This window comes from Tachypleus tridentatus, chromosome 9, assembly GCF_004210375.1.
Source record: "Tachypleus tridentatus isolate NWPU-2018 chromosome 9, ASM421037v1, whole genome shotgun sequence".
In the NCBI taxonomy this organism is placed as follows: domain Eukaryota; kingdom Metazoa; phylum Arthropoda; class Merostomata; order Xiphosura; family Limulidae; genus Tachypleus; species Tachypleus tridentatus.
Window position 1 is genome coordinate 31,012,726 of NC_134833.1, and position 22,610 is coordinate 31,035,335.

General features: G+C 31.8%; 2 protein-coding genes across 2 annotated transcripts in view; both read right to left on the reverse strand.

Moving 5' to 3' along the window:
* Window positions 1-22,610, reverse strand: part of T48 (FU domain-containing protein T48) — a 161,629-nt gene that overhangs the window by 66,270 nt on the left and 72,749 nt on the right. The gene's annotated exons all lie outside the window — the stretch shown is intronic.
* LOC143227331 (uncharacterized) overlaps window positions 1-22,610 on the reverse strand; it is a 138,578-nt gene that overhangs the window by 13,444 nt on the left and 102,524 nt on the right. Inside the window, exons 9-19 of the mRNA XM_076458787.1 lie at window positions 22,382-22,608; window positions 19,896-20,146; window positions 19,245-19,334; window positions 18,731-18,937; window positions 14,594-15,130; window positions 10,914-14,132; window positions 10,083-10,160; window positions 7,182-7,307; window positions 6,402-6,549; window positions 3,678-3,801; window positions 767-899 (exon numbers count right to left, since the gene is read on the reverse strand). Coding sequence (XP_076314902.1) covers window positions 767-899; window positions 3,678-3,801; window positions 6,402-6,549; window positions 7,182-7,307; window positions 10,083-10,160; window positions 10,914-14,132; window positions 14,594-15,130; window positions 18,731-18,937; window positions 19,245-19,334; window positions 19,896-20,146; window positions 22,382-22,608 — 5,140 coding nt within the window. The remainder of the gene's footprint in view (window positions 1-766; window positions 900-3,677; window positions 3,802-6,401; window positions 6,550-7,181; window positions 7,308-10,082; window positions 10,161-10,913; window positions 14,133-14,593; window positions 15,131-18,730; window positions 18,938-19,244; window positions 19,335-19,895; window positions 20,147-22,381; window positions 22,609-22,610) is intronic.

Genomic DNA, 22,610 nt, shown 5'->3' on the forward strand with positions numbered 1-22,610 from the left:
ATCTGCAATTATATACAATCTTCCCAGTTCCATAAATGGTCAGAAATGTAACAGGTAATCCATAGGCCTTGAGGAGAGCTCACAATTAAAAACTATGACCGTCTTTCCTTTTAACCTTTTTGTTATAGATTTTATAATATAAAATGCTATTTCTAAACACCTGATTTTGAGCTGCAATGAACAATTTCAAAGGAACTTGTGGAAAAAAATATCCACAGTTAACTTCATTGCTATAGAAACTTGTAATATTTATTAAAAAGTTTATTTGATCTATTTTCTCTTTCATTGGTTATGGGTCTGTCTAGTCTCATATTTTGTTGTCAGTATCCATTTACTTCATATATTGTTCCACAATAACAACTTCCTCCTTCACTTTTTTCTTTTGTGTATAAGAAATATACAGTACCATTTTAGAGCATAAAAATTTTAACGTTAACAGTGTGCGTGAAACCCAAAAGTTAATGCTACCTCAGTAGTGCAGTAAGGAAGTTTGAACTCTTTGTCCAATACCCAGTTTTACAACAGGTCAAAACTTCACACCTGTTCACATTTTGTGGACATACTTACCACAACTTACAGAATTAAGAGCACAAATATCTATCTACTCCTACTTATACATATTTGGTATATTTTAAAAGCACAATATGAAATATCTGCCTATTCATGTAAACTTATAAGTTATAAAATTACACTAGGAAATACATACCAACTCACATATACTTGCTATAATTTAAAGACTTACAATGTGAAATCTATCTTTCCTTACCTGAAAATTACTGTTTTCCAGTTGTGTTCTCAACACTTCCAAACTTTCTTTTAGTGAAGCATTCTCCAGACATTTAATCGAGTATTTCTCAGACAGTGAAAGTATTTCCTGTTTAATTTCCTCCAGTTCTGCCCTAGAGAGACATAAAATAGAGTAAATAGCAGCTGGAAATTCCTTTAAATAAAAATTCCTTAAAACTAAACTGGATAAAAATTATATCAATAATACTATGTAAAAAAAAACAACAACTTTATTCAGAATGAATAAAATATAAAATCATTAAATGTTGCATTTTATACTTTTTTAAACAGATGTTTGTTCTACCTTTAAAGATGCTTCAGTTTGCTTTGAAAAAAGCTCCAGAAGTTATAAACTGGTACTGATAAAGCATTAAACATAAATAAAAGTTCATTTACACACACTCCATTTTTGAATGAAAATTAACCATACAAGCCAAGGCAACTACCTTATACTAAAACTATAATAGTAGGCTAAAACTATGTTATATAGATAAAATAACTCAGGAATCTGGTTTGATAAATCCTCCTGTGAGTGTAATTTTAATCACTATTGAAGAAATTAAAATGGACCGAAATACTTAAATACATTTTGATGCTTGTTTCTACAATAACATCCTTTGAAGAATGGCAGGTGAGTTCATGTTATTTGCATTTCAGATTCAGTACTTTATATTAAAACAATTTTGAATATTTAGATCACCAACTTGATCAGGAAGAGTACAAAACAGACTTTTACAAAATATTATACACTCAATTATAAAAATGTGTTCATCTTAGGGATTCAAAAATTCCAAGGCAGAGATATCTTCTGTACTTTAAGACATTGGAAAATAAAGAGATATGGAGTAACTTGGAGCACCAGGACCATCTAGAAAGAGACCTGCAACAAGTTATGCCCCAACTGCAGTAAGCAAAGTGAAGAATTTTATAACATACAAGTCAGTGGTGAAAGTCATCTATATGTTTTAGGTGACAAGAAGCAACATGATAAAAAAAAAGTATTTCTATCTACCTAAGTAATATAAATTACTTCCAATAATGTATCTGTTTAACCATCTCATACCTCAAGCAGCTGAAGAATTAAATGACTATTTGCATTAATCTATACAAAGTAATACTAGCCAAGTCACTGTATGCACTGCTTATGGATTTCTGTGCAATCATACTATTGAACCACGTGCTATAAAACTGCTACCATCATACAATAGAACAGTGCTTCCCAACCTATTCTAATATCATTCACCTCTATAAATTGTTAACAGTTCAAAACCAATATTAAATTAAAATACAAATTTCTTTATGGTGATTTAATTATATCAGTCTACAACTAGAATGAAGACGACAAAAAATTTATTTATTGAACTACAACTAGAAAATATAATAACTAATGACTTTTTTGAATCTGAGAATGGCTGATATGGGTATTAACACTTTTACTTATAAGCAGAAAACAACGTTTTGACCTTCCTAGGTCATCTTCAGGTCAACAAAGAGAGAGTGCAACTGACAGTTGTCAGGCACACGTCTTAGGGACAGAAGTATAAACAGTGTGGGATTGTAGGGGGCATTGCAGTTGGATGTTATGTTATTAATTAGCATGAATGATAATTAATTTTAATTAATTATACTTGTTATTAACAATTATAATTGTTAATTAAGACTATAATATAGCCTTAAACCACTATATTGGTTTAATTTTGGTTTCAGTTGCTGTATAAGTAAGGCTTCATTGATTTTGCGTTTCTTTATATTTGTTTCCCTACTTAATATCTGTGTGTTTTCTATGGTTATGTTGTGTTTATTTGATTTGCAGTGTTCAAAAACGCTTGAAAATATTATTTTTTGTTCTTTGAATCTAGTTTCCATTTTTTTGCTTGTTTCTCCAATATAGATATCATATCAGTTGTTGCATTGTATTTTATAAATTATGTTGGTGTTGTGTTTATCACTGTAGTTTTTACATAGTATGGACTTGAGTTTTGTACCTGGTTTTTGAATAAATTTGCTGTTTACTGGAATGTTGTGTTTTGTTATAAGTTTTATCCAAATGCTGGTTATTTTTTTGCTGATGTCAGGAACATATGGTATGCAACAGTGCAAAGTTTTGTAGTTTGCTGTATCATGGGATTTATTGTTGTTAGTCTAGGTGTGCATATAATTTTTCCACAGTTTTTGGAGGAAATTTGTTGATGTTGATGAAGTGTTGTTTTATTTTGCTGTTGATGTTTCTTGTATAATTGATAATACCCATTCATCTTGCCATTCACCCTGGTTTTGATCTCATTAACCTGCTTTAGAAGCACTGCACTACATGACTTAAAGAAAGCAAGTAGGAAGGAAGGGTGTGCTTTGTAGACGACAGCCTTATACTGCAGAGCTATTTTAAAGATGCATGGCTCTCAGGTTGAGCATGACCAGATGGTAAAATGGCCTGTAACTATGTTGTAAAGCCACAAAATCATTATAATACAACATATTCAACCTTTTTATATGAATATGTGTCTGAATGATATTCATTTCTGTGAACAAATACCTCTCACATAGACTGTGTTCAAACCCATTAAAACAAATAGAACAAACACGTCTGTTCTGCCTGAAGAATTATACTAATTCACCTATAAATATCTGTCTACATAACTATACATAATTTTGTCTACACTCATATGTCTGTCTGAAAGACTGTACTTTTATAAATTCTTTTTTCTCTGCATCTAACTGAAGGATTGCAATTGCACTTCTTATTATGTACTTCTTTGAAAGATAATTTTATTATTGTCTACAGATGGTTGTCTGTTTTAGTGTTTTAGTACAAAGGTGCTTATGAACTATTTGTACCCTGTTTACTACAGGGAATTAAACCCCACATTTTAACAATGGAGGGCTGTGCTTACTCATGATCCTTATACAGGTTTTCTCCACTGTGTGTGTGTTCCATCTGCTTCAGAAATTCATCTTTGAACTTAACAATTTCCCGCTGCACTTCTTCCTTGTGAGCTTTCCTCATAGCATCCAGAGCTACAAACAAAATAGACATTCATTTATCAAGTGTATTTTAACCCCTCATAGCATCCAGAGCTACAAACAAAATAAACATTCATTTATCAAGTGTATGTTGATCTATTTGAAATAAATAGGAATGATACTTTTGCCCTTCATTTATGTGCTTGCATGAAATATACAGAAAGTTAGTACTTATAATTTTACATAATGTACGCACTTCATGAACCACGTTAAATTTAGTTTAGTGAAAAGTTAATGTTTTTTTAAAAGAAGTATGCACCTTCCCCTAATAATTCTCAAGGCTTTCATCAGAAGAGACAGAGATGAGAAAAAATTTTCTTAAAAAAATATACAGTTCATTTTTTGAAAAGATCTATTATAAATTTTAAAGCCTTAACCTACATTATATTGACTCACAGAAGTATTTATAATAGTACAAAAATGTGTAGAGGCGAAATAGAGGGTGTGCATACAACTATGATTATATCTCAAATTACAAATTTGAAAGTTTTAAACAATACCAAGCAAATATTACTACTAGTTAGTACCACAGTAGCTATGACAATTAGGATGGGAAAATGACAAGTACATTATTCACAAGTAAGATAAAACGGTGAGTTGTATCAGCATGTAGGCTACAAAAGGAACAAGTATAGGTTCATTCTATGCTCGTAAATAAAGGAAAAGAGACGTTATACATTGTATATTCCACTTGCTTTCTTCTTACCTTTTAGGACTGAATTGACCTTTCACACACACAAACAGTTTTGTATTAAATAATGTTAAATATCTCTTCACCCCAGGCATAGGAAACCTAACACATTTCTTTCTGAGTAGTGACTACTGCATGTCCTAAAATCATTGTACTTTTCTGTTTACTGGCAATAATCTGTAATGAGGAATTACAAAACCAGGGAGATGCCCTTCAAATGTGTGATTTTTTTGTTTTATTAGTGGAACCGAGTTGATAGATGATGCTGATCAGTTGTACCTAAACTAGTTTAATTAGTTGTTCACTTACCTAATTAAACCTTCATTATAGTTATTGTTTTGTCACTTTTAATAATTGATTTAATTAATTCTTCTTAGAATAACTTTTTATACTGTTAATGTTTAAAATTTTAATTTTATTAAAAGTATTCAGAAACTCAGGCAACAACAAACCTCTTTTAATCTGCAAGTATAGATGCATTAGATATTCTTAAATGGAAAGCCCTAATAATCATATCATAATATTTATAAATCAATGATATGGGAATGTATCCTGTAGTCTTGGTTATATTTCATGAAAAAGTAGTGTTGACTGGATGACCAAGGTGTAGTGATATTTTGATTTTACACATTTGCCAGCTTTTTAGTTTTGTGACTGGGATATTAGTGTATAATTACTTGTTTATCAAAAAAAATATAGATAAGAGAGTGTTACATATCAGCACAAAAACCATATCAGGATTCTTAAGTGATGATCCAGAAATAAAAAACCAGAATAAATAATTAAATGGTAGTATCACAACACTAACCTCACCATACCAGTGAATTAGTAAAAACTTTACCTTATAATATCACAACACTAACCTCACCATACCAGTGAATTAGTAAAAACTTTACCTTATAGTATCACAACACTAACCTCACCATACCAGTGAATTAGTAAAAACTTTACCTTATAGTATCACAACACTAACCTCACCATACCAGTGAATTAGTAAAAACTTTACCTTATAGTATCACAACACTAACCTCACCATACCAGTGAAGTAGTAAAAACTTTACCTTATAGTATCACAACACTAACCTCACCATACCAGTGAATTAGTAAAAACTTTACCTTATAGTATCACAACACTAACCTCACCATACCAGTGAATTAGTAAAAACTTTACCTTATAGTATCACAACACTAACCTCACCATACCAGTGAAGTAGTAAAAACTTTACCTTATAGTATCATAACACTAACATCACCATACCAGTGAAGTAGTAAAAACTTTACCTTATAGTATTAGATATATTTGTCTGTAGTTAAGCAAAAAGCTACACATTGAACTATCTGTACTGTACTCACCATGGGTATCAAAACCAAGTTTTTAGAATTATAAGTCTACAGGATTACCATTGTACCATTGAGGGCAGTGAATTAGAAAATTTCAAATTACAACATCAGAGATTTAAGCATGAAACATTGTTGATTTAGTAGAAATTCTCTCTGACAACCTCAGAACATTAAAACACAGTGTTACTACACTACTATAATACTTCATCTCTCTGACAACCTCAGAACATTAAAACACAGTGTTACTACACTACTACAATACTTCATCTCTCTGACAACCTCAGAACATTAAAACACAGTGTTACTACACTACTACAATACTTCATCTCTCTGACAACCTCAGAACATTAAAACACAGTGTTACTACACTACTATAATACTTCACCCTACAAAATTAAAAAATAAACATACCACAACAGTGAGTTGGTACAAAAGTTTACCATTAAACATCACACCTTTACAACATAATACATTAGGGAAATTATCAAATCTTCATACTGTAATATCGGAAGACCACATACCTCTAAACAAAACACGATACTTTATAGAAGAACAAACTCACCTGCTCTTGTCGCTTGAGTTTCTTCAGCTAGAGCTTTCTCTTTTTCATTCTCAAGTTGTTCAATTTCCATTTGATGTTTGTGTTCCAGGTCAGCTATCATTCGTTTATAGGAATTTTCCATTGCCACAAGCCCTTTCTCAGACAGATTCTGTTAAAAAGTAATATTTCAAAGTGAGGTAGAAGTTATGTATTCAACATATATTTTAAAATAACTAGACAGACACATAATGATTATGATGACACCATTCTGTGTATGTATATATTAAAATCTAATATTGATGGGAGATTTCCAACAGGTTTCACTGTGTTATTCTTCAACCTCAAAAGATTTCTTAACTAATTTCCTTACATCAGAGATACAGTAGATTGCAAACATATTATATAAAATATAAAAACAACCCAAGGGTCGTAATAACATGTTACTAATGTCAGTCAGGGAATAACCTTTGTAGTTTAAAATGCTAAAACAATATGATAATCAAAGAAATATCCCAAATGCATGTTATACAACTGAAGAAATTGTAAGGATGCATTTACAGAAATGGTTATGAGGAAGAAGACTGGAAAAAGAATGGTATGTACATCAATTTGCAAAAATAAGAACAGTTGAAAAAATACAATAACTGAACACAACATTATGAAAATAAGTGGACAAACCTACCAATACACTTAAAATCAGTTTATTATAGCTTACTTAATGAATAAAATCATACTAAACAGTTAAAAAAACTACACTGCATTACATTTATTTATTTCAAACATATAAACTTATCTACTGACTCTCCACTGCTCAATTTCTGACTGATAACGTCTCCGTATAGACTCCTCGCTGATCATTTCATGTTTGTTTTCTAGTTTCTGTTGGTAAATCTCAATCAGGCTTTTCATCTGCTCATCGTACTCGAACTGAAACACAAAATACATTAAGTATCATTAATCCTTTCACATTTAATCATTATATCTACACTACAACACATATGTTAAGACATTAAACAGGTTCATAACACAATGCAGATGCTCAAATATACTCCCTTATAAATTCATTCAACTCTAAAACTCTGTTAAAAAAATACAGGGTTTATATCCAGTTTTTCCATATGGAATCAAGGACTTTCAAGGACTAAATAACAAAGACACACTACACTCTGCAAGCATTATAAACAGATTTAAAACTTGTGATAAAAATCATGAAATTGCAAAAATACTTTTTTAACTTATTCACACCAGCCTTCAGCATTTAAACTTTTATACAGGAAAATAATTACTTAGGTACAATATGAAGGAAAGTGTAGATATTACAGTAAAATACAGATCTTTAGAAGTAACATGTCACCTACAGTGTCTACTTCCAAACAACTTAACACAAAGCACCTGAAAAGAGGTATATCAGAAACTGGATATTATGAAGTTAATGTGATAAAACTATCAAAATATCCAAGACCCTACTATAAAATGTCACAGTATTTAAAGGCTGTATATTGTTAAAGCAGTTTTCCAGGTTTTCAAGTATTCATAAAAATCCCAAAGATGTCAAAACATGTTTAATAATTAATCAGGGTTAACATCAAAAACATTCTTGCAGGTAAGAATGCAAATCTGATTAATTAATACAATTTACTTACCAAATGTTTTAAACCCATAACAAATTAATGGAAACTGGTCACATTAAATTTACAGTATCTTACTAGCTCACACCACACATCCAGATACAACGTAACTTCATCTTTAATTTAACTCTATACAGTGGCCCCTGGTGGATACAACCCCTTCCAATAATAACCTCCTTTTAGACATGACTTTCTCTTCTGTGTATGGAATTACTTTACATTGACCTGATCTCCCAGAAACAATTTCATGCAACATATGACCATGATGTTTTGATGGAAGATCAGGTAACAACCTCTCAGTGGAGACTTTCCTTAATTTTAATAAAACATATAAACATATTGTGTTTGTTGTCTGTTCATTTATTTGATTGTATGTGTATATGCATATACTATAATCTGAATTAGTGACAATTCAACTATTGTTGTTGATGTCCACAACAGGCAAGTGATTAGATGCCATGTCACATAATGAAAATGAATACGAAGGTTGGGGAATTTTCATATTTTATGTAATATTCTCCAGAGTACGAAAATCCTAACCTCAACTGTTCAACATGATCAAAAAAAATTAATAATTTCAAAAGCAGTTTGAGGTTCATTTCACTGCCTGACATACCAGTGTTTTGAAGTGTAGTGTGAAATTGGCCATGAAAATGAGACCGCAAAGCAAGGTGGGAAAAACCTCATCAATCAACAGTCCGAATGAGTGTTTCTCAACATGTCAGATGACACATGACATAAGTAATTATTCCTGTGAGTAATTAATCTGTAGCTTATTGATTAAATAAAACACATATCAAAGAATAAATAATGTTTTTGTACAGAGATAGATTCTGTGTGACAATATCTCAGAAAAACAAACACCTCATTTAGATGAGCTGAAAACAATGAACAAAAATCTTTTGATAATGACTGCCACACTGATAACCATTCAAAGTGTTAAATATGCAAAACAAAGATGGACAATTGTTTATAGATTTGATGACAGTTTGCCACATGTAATATGCATGACATAAAAATGTGATACATGTACATTTTATGAAATAGAGATGTAATTTGTTAAATAAATCATTTTGCATAAAACACAAATAACTCAATTTTAAGTTACCTTTTCTGAACTATCATTACTCTTATTATTCTAGTTTGCTAGGTCATCTTATTACTTATACAGTATATAAACCATTTTGCTCAAACCTTGACAATATTAACTGACACAGCTCAAATGTAATCAATCACTCCTTATCAAGTTATTGGTCCTTTTAATAATAACTTCCTTTGGCAGATAAGTTGGTTGTACCTACTGTACTGACAATCTGTTAAAATTAATTCTTAGTAAATGTATTAGATCTAAAATTATTTATCTTGATAGCTGCAGTCAGTACAGAAGTGTATTTCATTTTAATATACCATTTGTTTAAGATAAATTCAACATTTAAGTAGCACAGATATCTAGAACTATCTAGCAGTAAAATTCTGGTAGTCACCATCATTTCTTGTAAGCGTAAAGACGAAATACAAAAAATTACAGACAGAACTTCACTGAACTGTAATGAATGTTATGATTAGCTGTTGTAAGAGAATGGATAAATGTTCCAACCAATCACTACATGGTTGACATAAGTAATGTGCAACATCTACTTCCTGGTAAAGTTGACAAGTTTACAGCTTGCGAGAAAACATCTGTATAAATTTTAACAATATCTCTTTGTAAGCTTACTATTCATATTATAATGAAGCTGTAGTTTACTTCATTGTTAAAACAAATATCCTAAAACTGTATGTTTGTTTTTATTTCATGATGCTTTTTTTTCAAAGCAGTAATTTGACTGGAAACATGCAGGTTTTACTGAAGAATTACCATCTTCTTTATTTCAATAAATCCGTGGACTACCATCTAATGGTAAAAGTTTAATTCCCATGATAACCTATTAACCACTGAGAACATTGGTGTCAAAATCATGACTTGCAGGTGTAACTAAGATAATTTTTAGTAAGTAGAACTGAATATGCTAAATAAAGTACTAGAAGAAAACATCATTCGTAAAGAAATGTTCAGTTACATGCTTCAAAGTACCTCAAGATGCTTCAAGCGTTTCTGAGAAAGTTGGAGTTCATTCTGAAGTTGACTGACTTCCTCACTGTGGAGTTTATTCTATAAGAAAAAAACAACAGCAGTAGCAATTAGGCTTCAACAAGTATTTCAAGTATCCAGCTTTTTTTTTTTTTTTTTTTTTTATAATTACAATTTATTTTATGAAAAACAAAAAACAACAATAAAAACAAAATACTCAAAATTTTCCACAATTACAATGCATGAATAGTTAACAGCTGACTAGTCAAACTGTTATGGGTATCATAAATACTCTGCTCAACTATTCTGCTCATAACAGTAACCCACAAAATCCCTGTGAATTGGGGTAATGTAGAGATGAATAAATATTCTTGTTACCTATCACTGATTTAAAAAATGTCACATAACCAAAAAATGTGCAACAAAGAGTTGTCTTAACATTCAGTTAATTCTCATAAAAGTTCAGGGTCTGAAACAATTTCCCTTTGTTTCTGTGTGAAAACAATTTAAATGACACATGGTATTGTGAGAGACAAAATATACAATTATAGAATGTTTTTACTGGATTATATAATAAATTTACCAAGTTGAAACACAATACGACTGAAAATGTTGCTGAATTTCACAGCTTCATTGTAGTCAATAGGCCCATGACACAAATTATATCCCATATTAACTTTCAGTTTTGCAACTTTTACTTGTTCAGTAAATAACCAACCAAGATAAATTATAAGTGAATGAAGAGCCCAAACTAATTGTTTTTCTTAATAATTCATAAATTATGAATTACACAGAGGTAAAGACATAGAAAATTTCTGTCAAATTGTTACTTACTTGTTTATCAAATAATTCTTGAGTATCCTTCCTTACAGCTTCCAGTTTATTGTGGTGTTCATATTTAAGGCTTTGTAGTTCCTCTTTTTGATTATCCTTCAAATGACGAAGTTGGTTTTGAAGTTCCTCACAATGATGACATACACTGTTTTTTTCTGAAGAATCCTGACATTCTTCAAGCTGTACCTGTAGTTGGTAAATCTCCTGCTTGAGTTTTCCACATGCACAACATTCCTGTTTTAATTGTTGCTTTGGCTCCTGTTGTAAGGTTTCCAACTGCAACTGAAAAAGACTTGCTTCTTCTGAAAGCTTTTCTTCAAAGTGACTCTGCAGACTAACCAAATTTGAAGCATTTTGCCTGGCAAGCTTTTCTAAACTGATCGCATTGGCTTCATGTAAACATCTACACGCATTCTGTGGTAAGACAGAAGAAAAACCAAAAACAGCTTGCTCTGCTCGTTGATATATAGAGGTACGCACCTGATCCACCCACTGGTCATCACACAAACCTGAAGTCTCTTGAATAAACTTACTCATTTTATCAGTGGCTATGATTTCCTTCTGGTTTTTAAAGTATGTTAAAACTCCCTGGAAAGTCCCACTAAGAGCAAGAAGATATGATAACTCAACTATTTTCGTAAGAGTTTCTTTACCAATAAGACACTCAAAATCTAACTTACTTAATAATGGAAGTTTTGGTAAACCAGTACGAAGTTCTGAAGAAAACATGTCCAGTTCTTGATGAATTGATTGATCAATGACTGTACACCACATCTTACACATCTCCTGATCGTGGCACAGTATCCCGATGTGTTGGTTTCGTTGGAGGACTAATAACTTGCAGATTTTCTCACAGATCTGTGTGACAATGTGACAAAGTTCTGCTAAAACTAGTTCTTCATTAACGATTTTTTCTGTAGGTGACAAGTCAGTGACTGAGAACTGTTCATGTAACCTGCAGGCTTCACTAGCACAACTGTTATTTAGACATGAAAAAAGAGCTGTTAGATTATCAGTTTTTATTCTACTCAGTACTATACTAACACGTTTCCACATATCTTCTAATCTCTTTAAATGAGTGATTATATCAGAATTGAGTTGTTGGACGTTGTCCTGAGAACTATTCTTCTGTAGTCCACTTATGCCCAATACAAAAACAGAATCTTGGAGGAGTACACACATTGTTCTCTTTACCGCTGGATTACTCGTAGTGCAGCCTCCATTAACAGATATATCTTCTGTAGAAGAAGACAGCTCTTCCTCTAATGTTAACAGCCAATGACTTATTCTTCCTATTTCTTCAATCAAATCCCTCTTTTCAGAAACTTCAAAGTTGGCAAGTCTATCTACACCTTTCACAGCTTCCTGAAGAAGAGTCAGTTGATACACTAGTTCTAACAGAGTTCCCTTATCTTGGTTCACTTGCAGGTTTTCACTAGCACCAGAAGACAGACACTCAACAGCTTCCACAAGGTGCTTCAATTCTGTATTAACACTTTCATCAAGACCTTCTTGCTTATGTAGGAGGTACACAACATTTCTAAACCATAGGCTTAAAGATTGAACTTTTTCAAACAGAGAATACACACACTCAGAAAGTGTTTGAGGTTTTTCACCATCACCTTCTTCTGTTACTAGTTCATGGAGATCAGTGATGCTATTAGCTAAGGACAGTGTACTCCATTCTTCTGGACCACTTTCTTCACTATCAGTTTTCACCTGTATACATATTTTGGGCTTTTCTAAGCTATCTATTTGATCATTTTCATGGTTTAAGGACTCTGCAAAAGTACATGCATTTTTCACTTTTGTATCCAAGTTATTAAGTCGAATTAAGAAACCCTGGGTTTCTCCTGATGACTTTTCAGAGTTCTCTTTATTGTTATGTGTTTGTGATGTAGAAACAAATTCTTCATTTACTTCTTTGCCTTTTTGCGAGTTTTTCAAAGAATACTCAAGTGATTCTAATTTCTGTTCTAGGTCTACTAGTTTTAATTCAAATTCTTTGGACACATTCAAGCCATCTTTGCCACGAAGTGAACTTTTACGTCTCTCCTGTCTAGACTCACTCCTTGTGAGTTTTTGTTTTGTTTGTCGAAAGTTTCTCTCAGATACTGTAAGTTTGGTAGTTAAGTCATCAACTCTAGCAGTCATCAGAGACAGCTGAGAGGAATGGCTGTCTTGCATCCTCTTAACATCTTGCTGTAGCTTGTAATAGTTGATTTCAAGATCATCAAAACTTTGGTGGGCTTCTTCTAACCTCTTTTTGAGACTCCTAGTGACATCAGTTACTGTTTCAAGTTTGGTCTTCAGTTCTAAGTTCTCCAGTAACAAGAGAGAATCCTGTTCCTTGACAGATAATTCATCAGAACCATGCAGAGAGCTCCTTAGCATCTTTTCAAGTTGCTTAATAACACCTTGCAAGTCTACTTTGTCCACTGTGGTCTTTTTTAGTTCAGCACGTGTTCTTATAAGATCGTGTTCCAACTCTTTTATGTAATTCTTACACGAGTCATATTCATTTCTTAGACTTTCAAGTTCTTCTTTTCTTTCATCACATGTTCCTTGTAGTTCACTTATCAATTGTTTTAGTTTAGAGACTTCATTATCTTTCTTTGATCTCCTTTCACTTAAACCAACGAACTTTTCTACATCTTCATACAGTTTAGAAATCTCTTTCCAGAAAGCCAGGACATCTCTTTTCTTTTCAGTTGATTTTTCTAGCTTACACTTGATATTACAAAGCTGTTCTTTACAATTCTGAAGAGTTTCTTGTAAGTCTTCCATTTTTCTTGGTTTTAGAGGATTGTATAATTTTTCTTTAGACAATATGTCTTCCCATTCTGCTCTTTCTTTTTTGTACTTCATTTTTAAAAATTCGTATTTTAATTTATATAGATTTTCTCCTTGTTTCTGATTTCTATCTCTTTGTTTATCCTTGCTGCTGAATTTTTCAGAAATTTCTTTGGAACTTCCTTTACTGATTCTCTGTTCCTTACTCTTCTGTTCAAGTTTTGTTTCAACTATATACTCTTCTACTAAAAATGTACCTTTACCATTACTTAGCTTCACAACCTCATCCTTTTCAGGTATCAAGTCTTCATTCTTTGATATCTGCAAGTCAGGATGATTTTTAAGAGCTATTAATGAGTCTGATATTGCATCATTGTTGTTGGAAGTGATTTTCTTTCCATTCTCAACGTTTTCATTTATATACTCCTGAGATAAAACAACAAATTGGTTTACATTTTGTTTTTAAAGATCAAAAGGGTAATAAATAAAACTATTAAACTAATACTAATGTGAAAAAAATATCTGCAATCTACAATTATTATAAAAAATGTTAAGTCTATTAGATTTACTGCTTTGCCAGATTTTTATATTTGAGACTTTAAGAACAATTTCCTATGAATTAAAAAATTACTACAATATTTTTTGCTTCATATACCTTATGCCTTGTGCAAATGTCAAATGGCACCTTAAAAGAAGACAGTAATGTTGACTTATTAGTTTGTGGCATTATTTTCAAAATTCCATCAGACTAGGAAAAACAAACAAACAAACAAAGAAATAGGTTCTTTGACTTTTTTTTCTGATTTCTACAGAAGAACAAATCCAGGTTTGCTCTCATTTTGCTATTAATTAGGTATTGTTTATCTTTATGCTATATTAAGTCTTACCCTAGCCGAAGCCTTTCTCTCCCAGTAGCTCAAGTCTCCTCCTTGAAAACTTGAATTAGACTGGTCACTTACTCCACCATCACTCTGTTGATCAATCTCAGTAAGGCTCACAGAATGTTCATTCTCTGGTAGACCAGGGGATTGTAGCTGATGACCTAATCTAGAACTTGACGATGAACGAGATCGAGCTTTTTCTTTGACTTTTGATATGGCAGTTCTAGTAAGAGGTGGAGAGGGAGGTAACGTTCGTGGAGAAGTCTGTCGGTCAGTTCCTTCATCATCATCCACAACTGAAAAGTATTCAGATGGATCATCGCTGGAAGAAGCATCCAATAGCTTGATTGGCTCATCACTACGTACAGGACTAATTAAACCGGATTTCTCATGTTGATTTCTTAAGGAAACATCTTCTGCAAAATTCTTCTTCTGCACATTTAATGCATCCCAGTTTTCAACAACATGTCTGATTGCCTGAATCCAATTGCTTCGAACACCCACAGTGACAGCAGCAAACACATACTTCTTATTGTCAAATGTCTGTAGAATTTAGAGCAAGATTAAAAAAACAGATTATACTAACTGTTAATAAACCACCTTTTCCTTATTAAATCAACTACTAAGATATTTGGCAGTCATACATATAAATTTCTCTAGTGTGTAAATTTTCAAAATTAAGAGTATAATTTATATGATTAACATTTTCTATCTAGTGTCACCTGAAAAGTAAAAAAATTGTGTTGATGTAAGACAGTTACTAAAGTGGCAAGAGTTGCTGAAAACAATAAGAAAAATTCCAAAAATAAACAATGAAAAACAAAACTAAAAGTACAACTTAACACTAAAAGGCCCAGCAGCACTGATTTAATGCATGTGTTTTGTGGTTTGTTTTGTTATATCACAATAAAACTACTGGATCAAATAGTTTGAAATAACCTATGAACATTTTATAGTTATGTAACTTATGTATATAAAATATCTTATTGCTATTATATGATATTTGTATGAATTTTCAATGTTGAAGTTTTGAAAAGATTTCCATGTAATATTTCATTTTTAAATGATGGAAAATACCTACTTTTGTAGTAGATTTCAATTACTGATATCTTTATATTCCTGCATTCTTTCAAAACTTTCCTATGAAGTTTTACTTCATAAAACTGTAAATTTTGTCTTTATTTTGATTCAAAAAAACGTTGCACACAATTTCACTGTGTTTTAGATCTCTAGTATACAATAAAAATAACATTTATTACCATATCAAAATTATTAGTAAGTGACCTGTGTTAAAAATTAAGTTTAAATTATATAAAATATATTACACTTCAATATGTGCATTTATTAAAACAGTAGACAATAATTATAACTTAGGTGGATTTTTGCAATGAATGAACGTAAAATGAAAATAACACTACAGTATCGATTGGCCAGGTAGGTTGTTTTTCATAATAGTTTTAACATACTTACTGCTACAACAATTGTATAACAATACATAAAGGTCTGTTGATGTGCCTAACCTAACTTTGTTACTGTTTGCACTCGGAACTGGGCGCTGTATGTATTTACTTTCACAGCAGCAATCACATTATTGGTAATGTGATAGTATTGATACTATCAACTGTTGATAGTACTGCCTGAAGTAACTGCCTTCAGTCCTGTGAGTTTAAACCTGCACACTGATAACTTGAATTGAGAGAAATAAGAAAAACAAAATGGCATAAAATTAGTAACATATTGAGCAACCCCAACATTTCATCCCTTAATAAAAACATGAAGTACTAGATCTACTATTAAAATCCTAGAAGCAAAGTTTGATTTAGATCTCAACGAATGTAAAAATAGTTCCAGACTTCCAGTAGTTCAGAATTATTCTATATTCTAGTTCTACTTAGCACAGCCCTAAGCTCAAATAAAAAGGGAGAAAATATTAGTTGTCATGATGAAATATTTAGTACCTGTGGTGACCTGGCATCCAGAAATTGTCAAGGCCTGACTTAAATAGTATCAGACCAATAAATCCAGTGTAAACAAAGCCTAACAAAAAACAGCTTACTGGTGAGATAAAACTTGATATGATATAAATAAGCTCATCTCATCACACTCCAAAAAACCATTTCTTTTCTTACCCTAACTTTCATGAAGTAAAAGTTGATAAACCAAGTTTTAAACTAAATCATATTATAATTATGGAAAAGTTATTCACAAAAATATTTTCCTCTGTCATTATATTTCCAAACTAAGCTTTGACCACTTTGTTCTACGTTCTACAAAAGTCTCCACAGAACTGAACACCCTATTGGCTTATACAGTTGAAAATGACAGAAAAGAGCTTTTATTGCATGTTTCTCAAAGCTTAAAGAATTACAGCACACCTAGATTTGGTAATAGTAAACAGCTAAAACTTCATGTGTTGAAGTTGCAAGGTTCCAGTTAGTGCTAACTTGTTCAAAACTATTTTGACTTTGAACCTACAAGGCTACACGTGCCATATTACATTCAGAAAAATCAGAAACTTTTTTTTTTTTTTTACCATACTAAAGTCGACCCAAATTAAAACAGCTATTAAGAATTTTTATTTATTTATAGAATTAAATAAATAAAACGTTTTTCACAAATAAATGTTAACTCTTGATTTTGTGTGTGTGTGCATATGTAAGAATGAATACAACTTTATATTCTCTAATTTGTTTTCACTCAATACTATAATTTTTCCTCAGGGCAATATTCACCTATCAGGCATTAGAATTTAACCAATAAGGTTAGCTTTTCCTGTAATTTAATTTTTATATGTTACATATAAACATATGTTAAAATCTTGCAACAGTTATAAATAAATAGTAATATTAAAAAAGGAAATTATACATTATTACAATTTCTTCAAATTTTGATGAGCAAAAGGGATAAAAAACCAATAATGACAATGATTGTTTCTGTTTTGAGAATATGAAATTAATATGAAAATAATTGTTATAAATGTATCTGAATACAGTTAGTTAATACACACATAAATGTTATTTACTTTTATTGGATCACTATTTGAAATTGCTGTGTTTTATATGTAATTATATTTATAAAATATAGTTGCTTAGATTTTTTTACTTTTCATGATGATGAGACACCAATATAAGCTATCCTGAGATACATTTTTTTACTTTTGTTTTCAAGTGACTATTAATAGATTTTATTATGACAATTTACCACGTATTTAAATAGTTGTTGCTACTATATAATATTAGTTTTAACATACTTTGTTCAGTTGGGAAAAAACGTAAGATAAATTATTTTTATACATATATATATATTACTGTAGCAACAAATAAAATTTGGAAGAAAATATTTAAGTATAATGAACAAGGTTCATGTTGGAAATACATTTCACACGTTTATTTTATTATGGTTGGCATTAGGTCCATAAGTTTACTTTGTAATAAATATCACCTTGCATTAGGCCCATAAGTTTACTTTGTAATAAATATCACCTTGCATTAGGCCCATAAGTTTACTTTGTAATAAATATCACCTTGCATTAGGCCCATAAGTTTACTTTGTAATAAATATCACCTTACTTTAGGCCCATAAGTTTACTTTGCAATAAATATCACCTTGCATTAGGCCCATAAGTTTACTTTGTAATAAATATCACCTTGCATTAGGCCCATAAGTTTACTTTGTAATAAATATCACCTTGAATTAGGCCCATAAGTTTACTTTGTAATAAATATCACCTTGAATTAGGCCCATAAGTTTTCTTTGTAATAAATATCACCTTACTTTAGGCCCATAAGTTTACTTTGCAATAAATATCACCTTGCATTAGGCCCATAAGTTTACTTTGTAATAAATATCACCTTGCATTAGGCCCATAAGTTTACTTTGTAATAAATATCACCTTGCATTAGGCCCATAAGTTTACTTTGTAATAAATATCACCTTACTTTAGGCCCATAAGTTTACTTTGCAATAAATATCACCTTGCATTAGGCCCATAAGTTTACTTTGTAATAAATATCACCTTGCATTAGGTCCATAAGTTTACTTTGTAATAAATATCACCTTGCATTAGGCCCATAAGTTTACTTTGTAATAAATATCACCTTGCATTAGGCCCATAAGTTTACTTTGTAATAAATATCACCTTACTTTAATACAAAATGCATGATTCTTGTTCATTTCCAGCTCTTCTACTCCTTTCACCAACTGTAAATCTACAATGCCATCCATGATACTCAGCTCCTCTGCATTAGGATCATGATAGAATATTAGACAGGAATTATTGAGAACAAACCACTGCTTGTACCAGTCTTTGAGGCCTTGCCTTAGCAGCCAACCCTTTTTAAGACACAAGTCCTAGAGTGAAATAAGGTTCAAAATAAGAACACAGGTATTTGAACAAATTTTATTTATCGACAGCCCAATCGTACGTAAAATTATTTCACAATTATCAAGGCTTTTTAACATTGGTACAATACAAAGATTAATCCATTTAATAATTTAATTTTACAAATAACACTTAAAATTCTGGCTGCTGTGTCACATTAACAAGTTCTACTGTTGTATTTGTGGATGAATAACATGCATATATATGAATATATATATATATATATATATATATATTTTTTTTATAAACTGTAAAACACAAAAACTGTATCCTTACTCCAGGTGTGGACTCTGATTGAGTAGGGACTCCAACAGGAAAATAAGAAGACTGAAAATCTAGCCTGCATCCATCAGGATCACCACATATCTGAGTATTAAAAAAACACAATATGATAATTTTGTATAGAATATGAGAAGTACAAGAACATTGTCCATGTAGAAATAAGGAGTAATATGATAAATTAAACAAATAAATTTATGAAAAGGAAGAGGAAACTACTTGAGTACATGTTAATAGCATATACATAACTTACTGGAAATTAAAGAAATGTTTTATATACATCAGAAATTGTCCTATCAAAAAAAGGTATTCCCTATATTTGCAGGAAGTCTCTGCATCTGTGCATAAACAAAAAAAAAAAAAAACACACAAAAAACTAACCAGTTAAGTGAACCTAAATTTTAACAGAAAGTGTCTTTAATTGTGCATAAAAAAAATAAATTTCTAGAGGACTGAACTAGCTACATGAGAGGCGTATAGTTTGAGATAGCTATGAACACCTTTTTTTTTTATTGTAATTGAAATCGATTTTACAGTGTAGTTCAAACACAGAATATGTCACACTAAATTTTTCTTATTATTTTGGCTAAGATGTAAATCACACATTTCAAGAGATGCAGCTCAGGACAAAATATTCATTAAGTTTACCTGAGTTTCAACACCCAACATTCTGTGCTTTTGGAGATCTTCCTTATCACATATCTTCAGAGGCAACACAGTCTTGTCGCCAACATCTTGGGATAAGAGTGGGGAAATGTCACATTGGTTACTACTCTGATTCCTCCAATCTGAACTGTGAAAGTTAGTTTCTGATACTGAGTGCTGTAGACCACTATCACAGTCATGCTGCGGTTGTTCCTGGTGGTCATTATCAAACACAAGTCTTTGGTTAACCATTCCTGTAACACAAAAGACAAAGTGATATTATACTCTTCAAAAAAAGAAACGCAAAAGGGATATTTTTTTATTTTAAAGAGAAATATATGTAATAACGTTACAAGCTCAGAGTATGTGATGTTACACGTGTTAAGGCACTGATTGTCAGACCAAAATGACAATAAAAGTTGTGCACTTTGAAAACGAAGGAAAACATCGGATTTTTCGCCAAAACGCATTTGTGTCCAATAAATTTGTTTGAGAGATCTGCATGTTCTGCAAGTGCAACATGTGTAAAATCCCTATAAAAATGACGGGTTCTCGGTTTCCATAGCTCATTGTTAAGCCACTGACACGCAATACAGTTACGCCAAGATTGACTGAAGCACAACGCAACAACGCCATTGGTCGCTTGGAAGCAGGCGAATCTCGATCAGATGTTGCCAGAGCTGTAAATGTCCACCCAAGCACCATCACAAGGCTATGGAATCGTCAACATGGATCAACTCGTGACCGTCCACGATCTGGAAGACCTCGTGTGACCACGCCCGCATAAGATCGCTACATCCGGTTACGTCACCTTCGAGATAGGACCACCACTGCGACGTCTACTGCCTCAACCATACCAGGGATGCGTAGGATTTTCGATCAGACCGTACGCAACCGTCTATTAGATTCTTAGGCCCCATGTGCAACCCATCATGGTGAACGTCAACGACGTTTTTCAACATGACAATGCCCGTCCTCACACAGCCTGACCTACCACTGTCTTCTTGAGACTCCACAACATCAATGTTCTTCCCTGGCCCTCCAGATCACCAGATTTAAACCCCATCGAACATCTTTGGGACGAGTTGGACTGACGTCAGCGACGGTGACAACCTCAACCTCAGACTCTACCTCAGCTTGCAGTGGCTTTGCAGGCTGAGTGGACAACCATTCCACAGGATGTGATTCGTCATCTCATCGCTTCCATGGGCAGGAGATGCCAAGCAGTTATTGATGCTCACGGGGGCATACTCGTTATTGACGTAGAGTGATGTTAAACGTCAACTAGTGAGCGTGGACTTCATCTTTGAGACTTTGGATGTTCAGCAGTGAATGTGCAAAGTTTCACACATGTCATACAGAACTACCTGGAATAAACTTGTTGACAATATGTCTCAAATTTTGCCTTTTGCGTTTCTTTTTTTGAAGAATATATATTAATATTAAAAGTCCTTGTATACAACTATTTCTAGATATTTTTTTAAACTTGCTTTTGTCTTTCCACAGTTTGGTTTTATAACTCTATCAAACGATTGAACATCTTTAGATAACTTGGGTGCAAGTGTATCCCTATTTCTTTGAAATTAAAAAGAAAAAACTGAGAAAACTTTTCAGTTAAAGACAAATCTTTTAATTCTCCTATATAACATTCATATATAAAGCTTCACAAAGTTACCTGCTAACTGTTTATTAAGAATTTTATTAAGGTTTTAAGAATACACAGACTTTAGCAATTGTACTATGTTAAGGTGTGTGAAATTATTTCATTGTTTTTCTCAATTCTTGTAAATATTATTTCTCAATGTTAACAAAAAGCAAAAATTTCAGTATTTAAGCCAATTAAAAATAAAGTTTCTTCTAATATTTTTTTCCAATATTCAAGCTTTTAAACATAAATCTGCAATAAAAAAATTCTAAAACATTTTCTTGTTACATGAGAGGGGAAAAACTGGTGTCTCGTAATATTATGACTATACTATAATTATATTAAAAATCATATAAATAGTAAATATTTAAATTCATTTCCAAAACACTTTGGTGTGGTAAACATTTGACAAGATCCATGCTAAATAACAGGTAAGAAATATGGAAAAAGAATGAAAAACATATGCAGTGTAACTTTTATTACATATATGAAACTTACTAGTGTACAATACTTCGTAGCTTTGAGTGTTCAAAATTATAACATTTTTACCATGATAAAATTTGGTATATCAGAGAAGCCATTTAACTCTAAAGTTTTCCATGCTTGTCAAAAATAGATGCACAAAAAATTAGAATATTAAAAAAACGTTAAAACTGGATATTAAAATTGTGTAAATAGTAAGTTGGAAAAAATTCCATTGTGGGATTTCTTCATGTAAAAAAACAAAACAAAAACCAATCATATGAACATGATGCTCTTTTATATTGGTTAGGTTTTACCCAAATATTGCTACAATATCATTAATAACTTATACAAGAACCTGCAACATAATTTGTAGTTTTACCTCTTTCACTGGTATGCCGTCGACGATGCAACGGTGGAGATGACGATTCTATCTGAAAACATTCTAATGGCTTTTTTGTCTTTGCCTTTGAGACAGATTTCAAATAATACACTTGGTTATTACTACAGTTTTGCTGCTCCAAATTTGTCTTCTCTAACTGTAATTCTAAAGTGGTGAGAGTCTGGTTTCTTTTTCTTTCTATTTCCCTAGTAAATTGGGTGGGTATCAT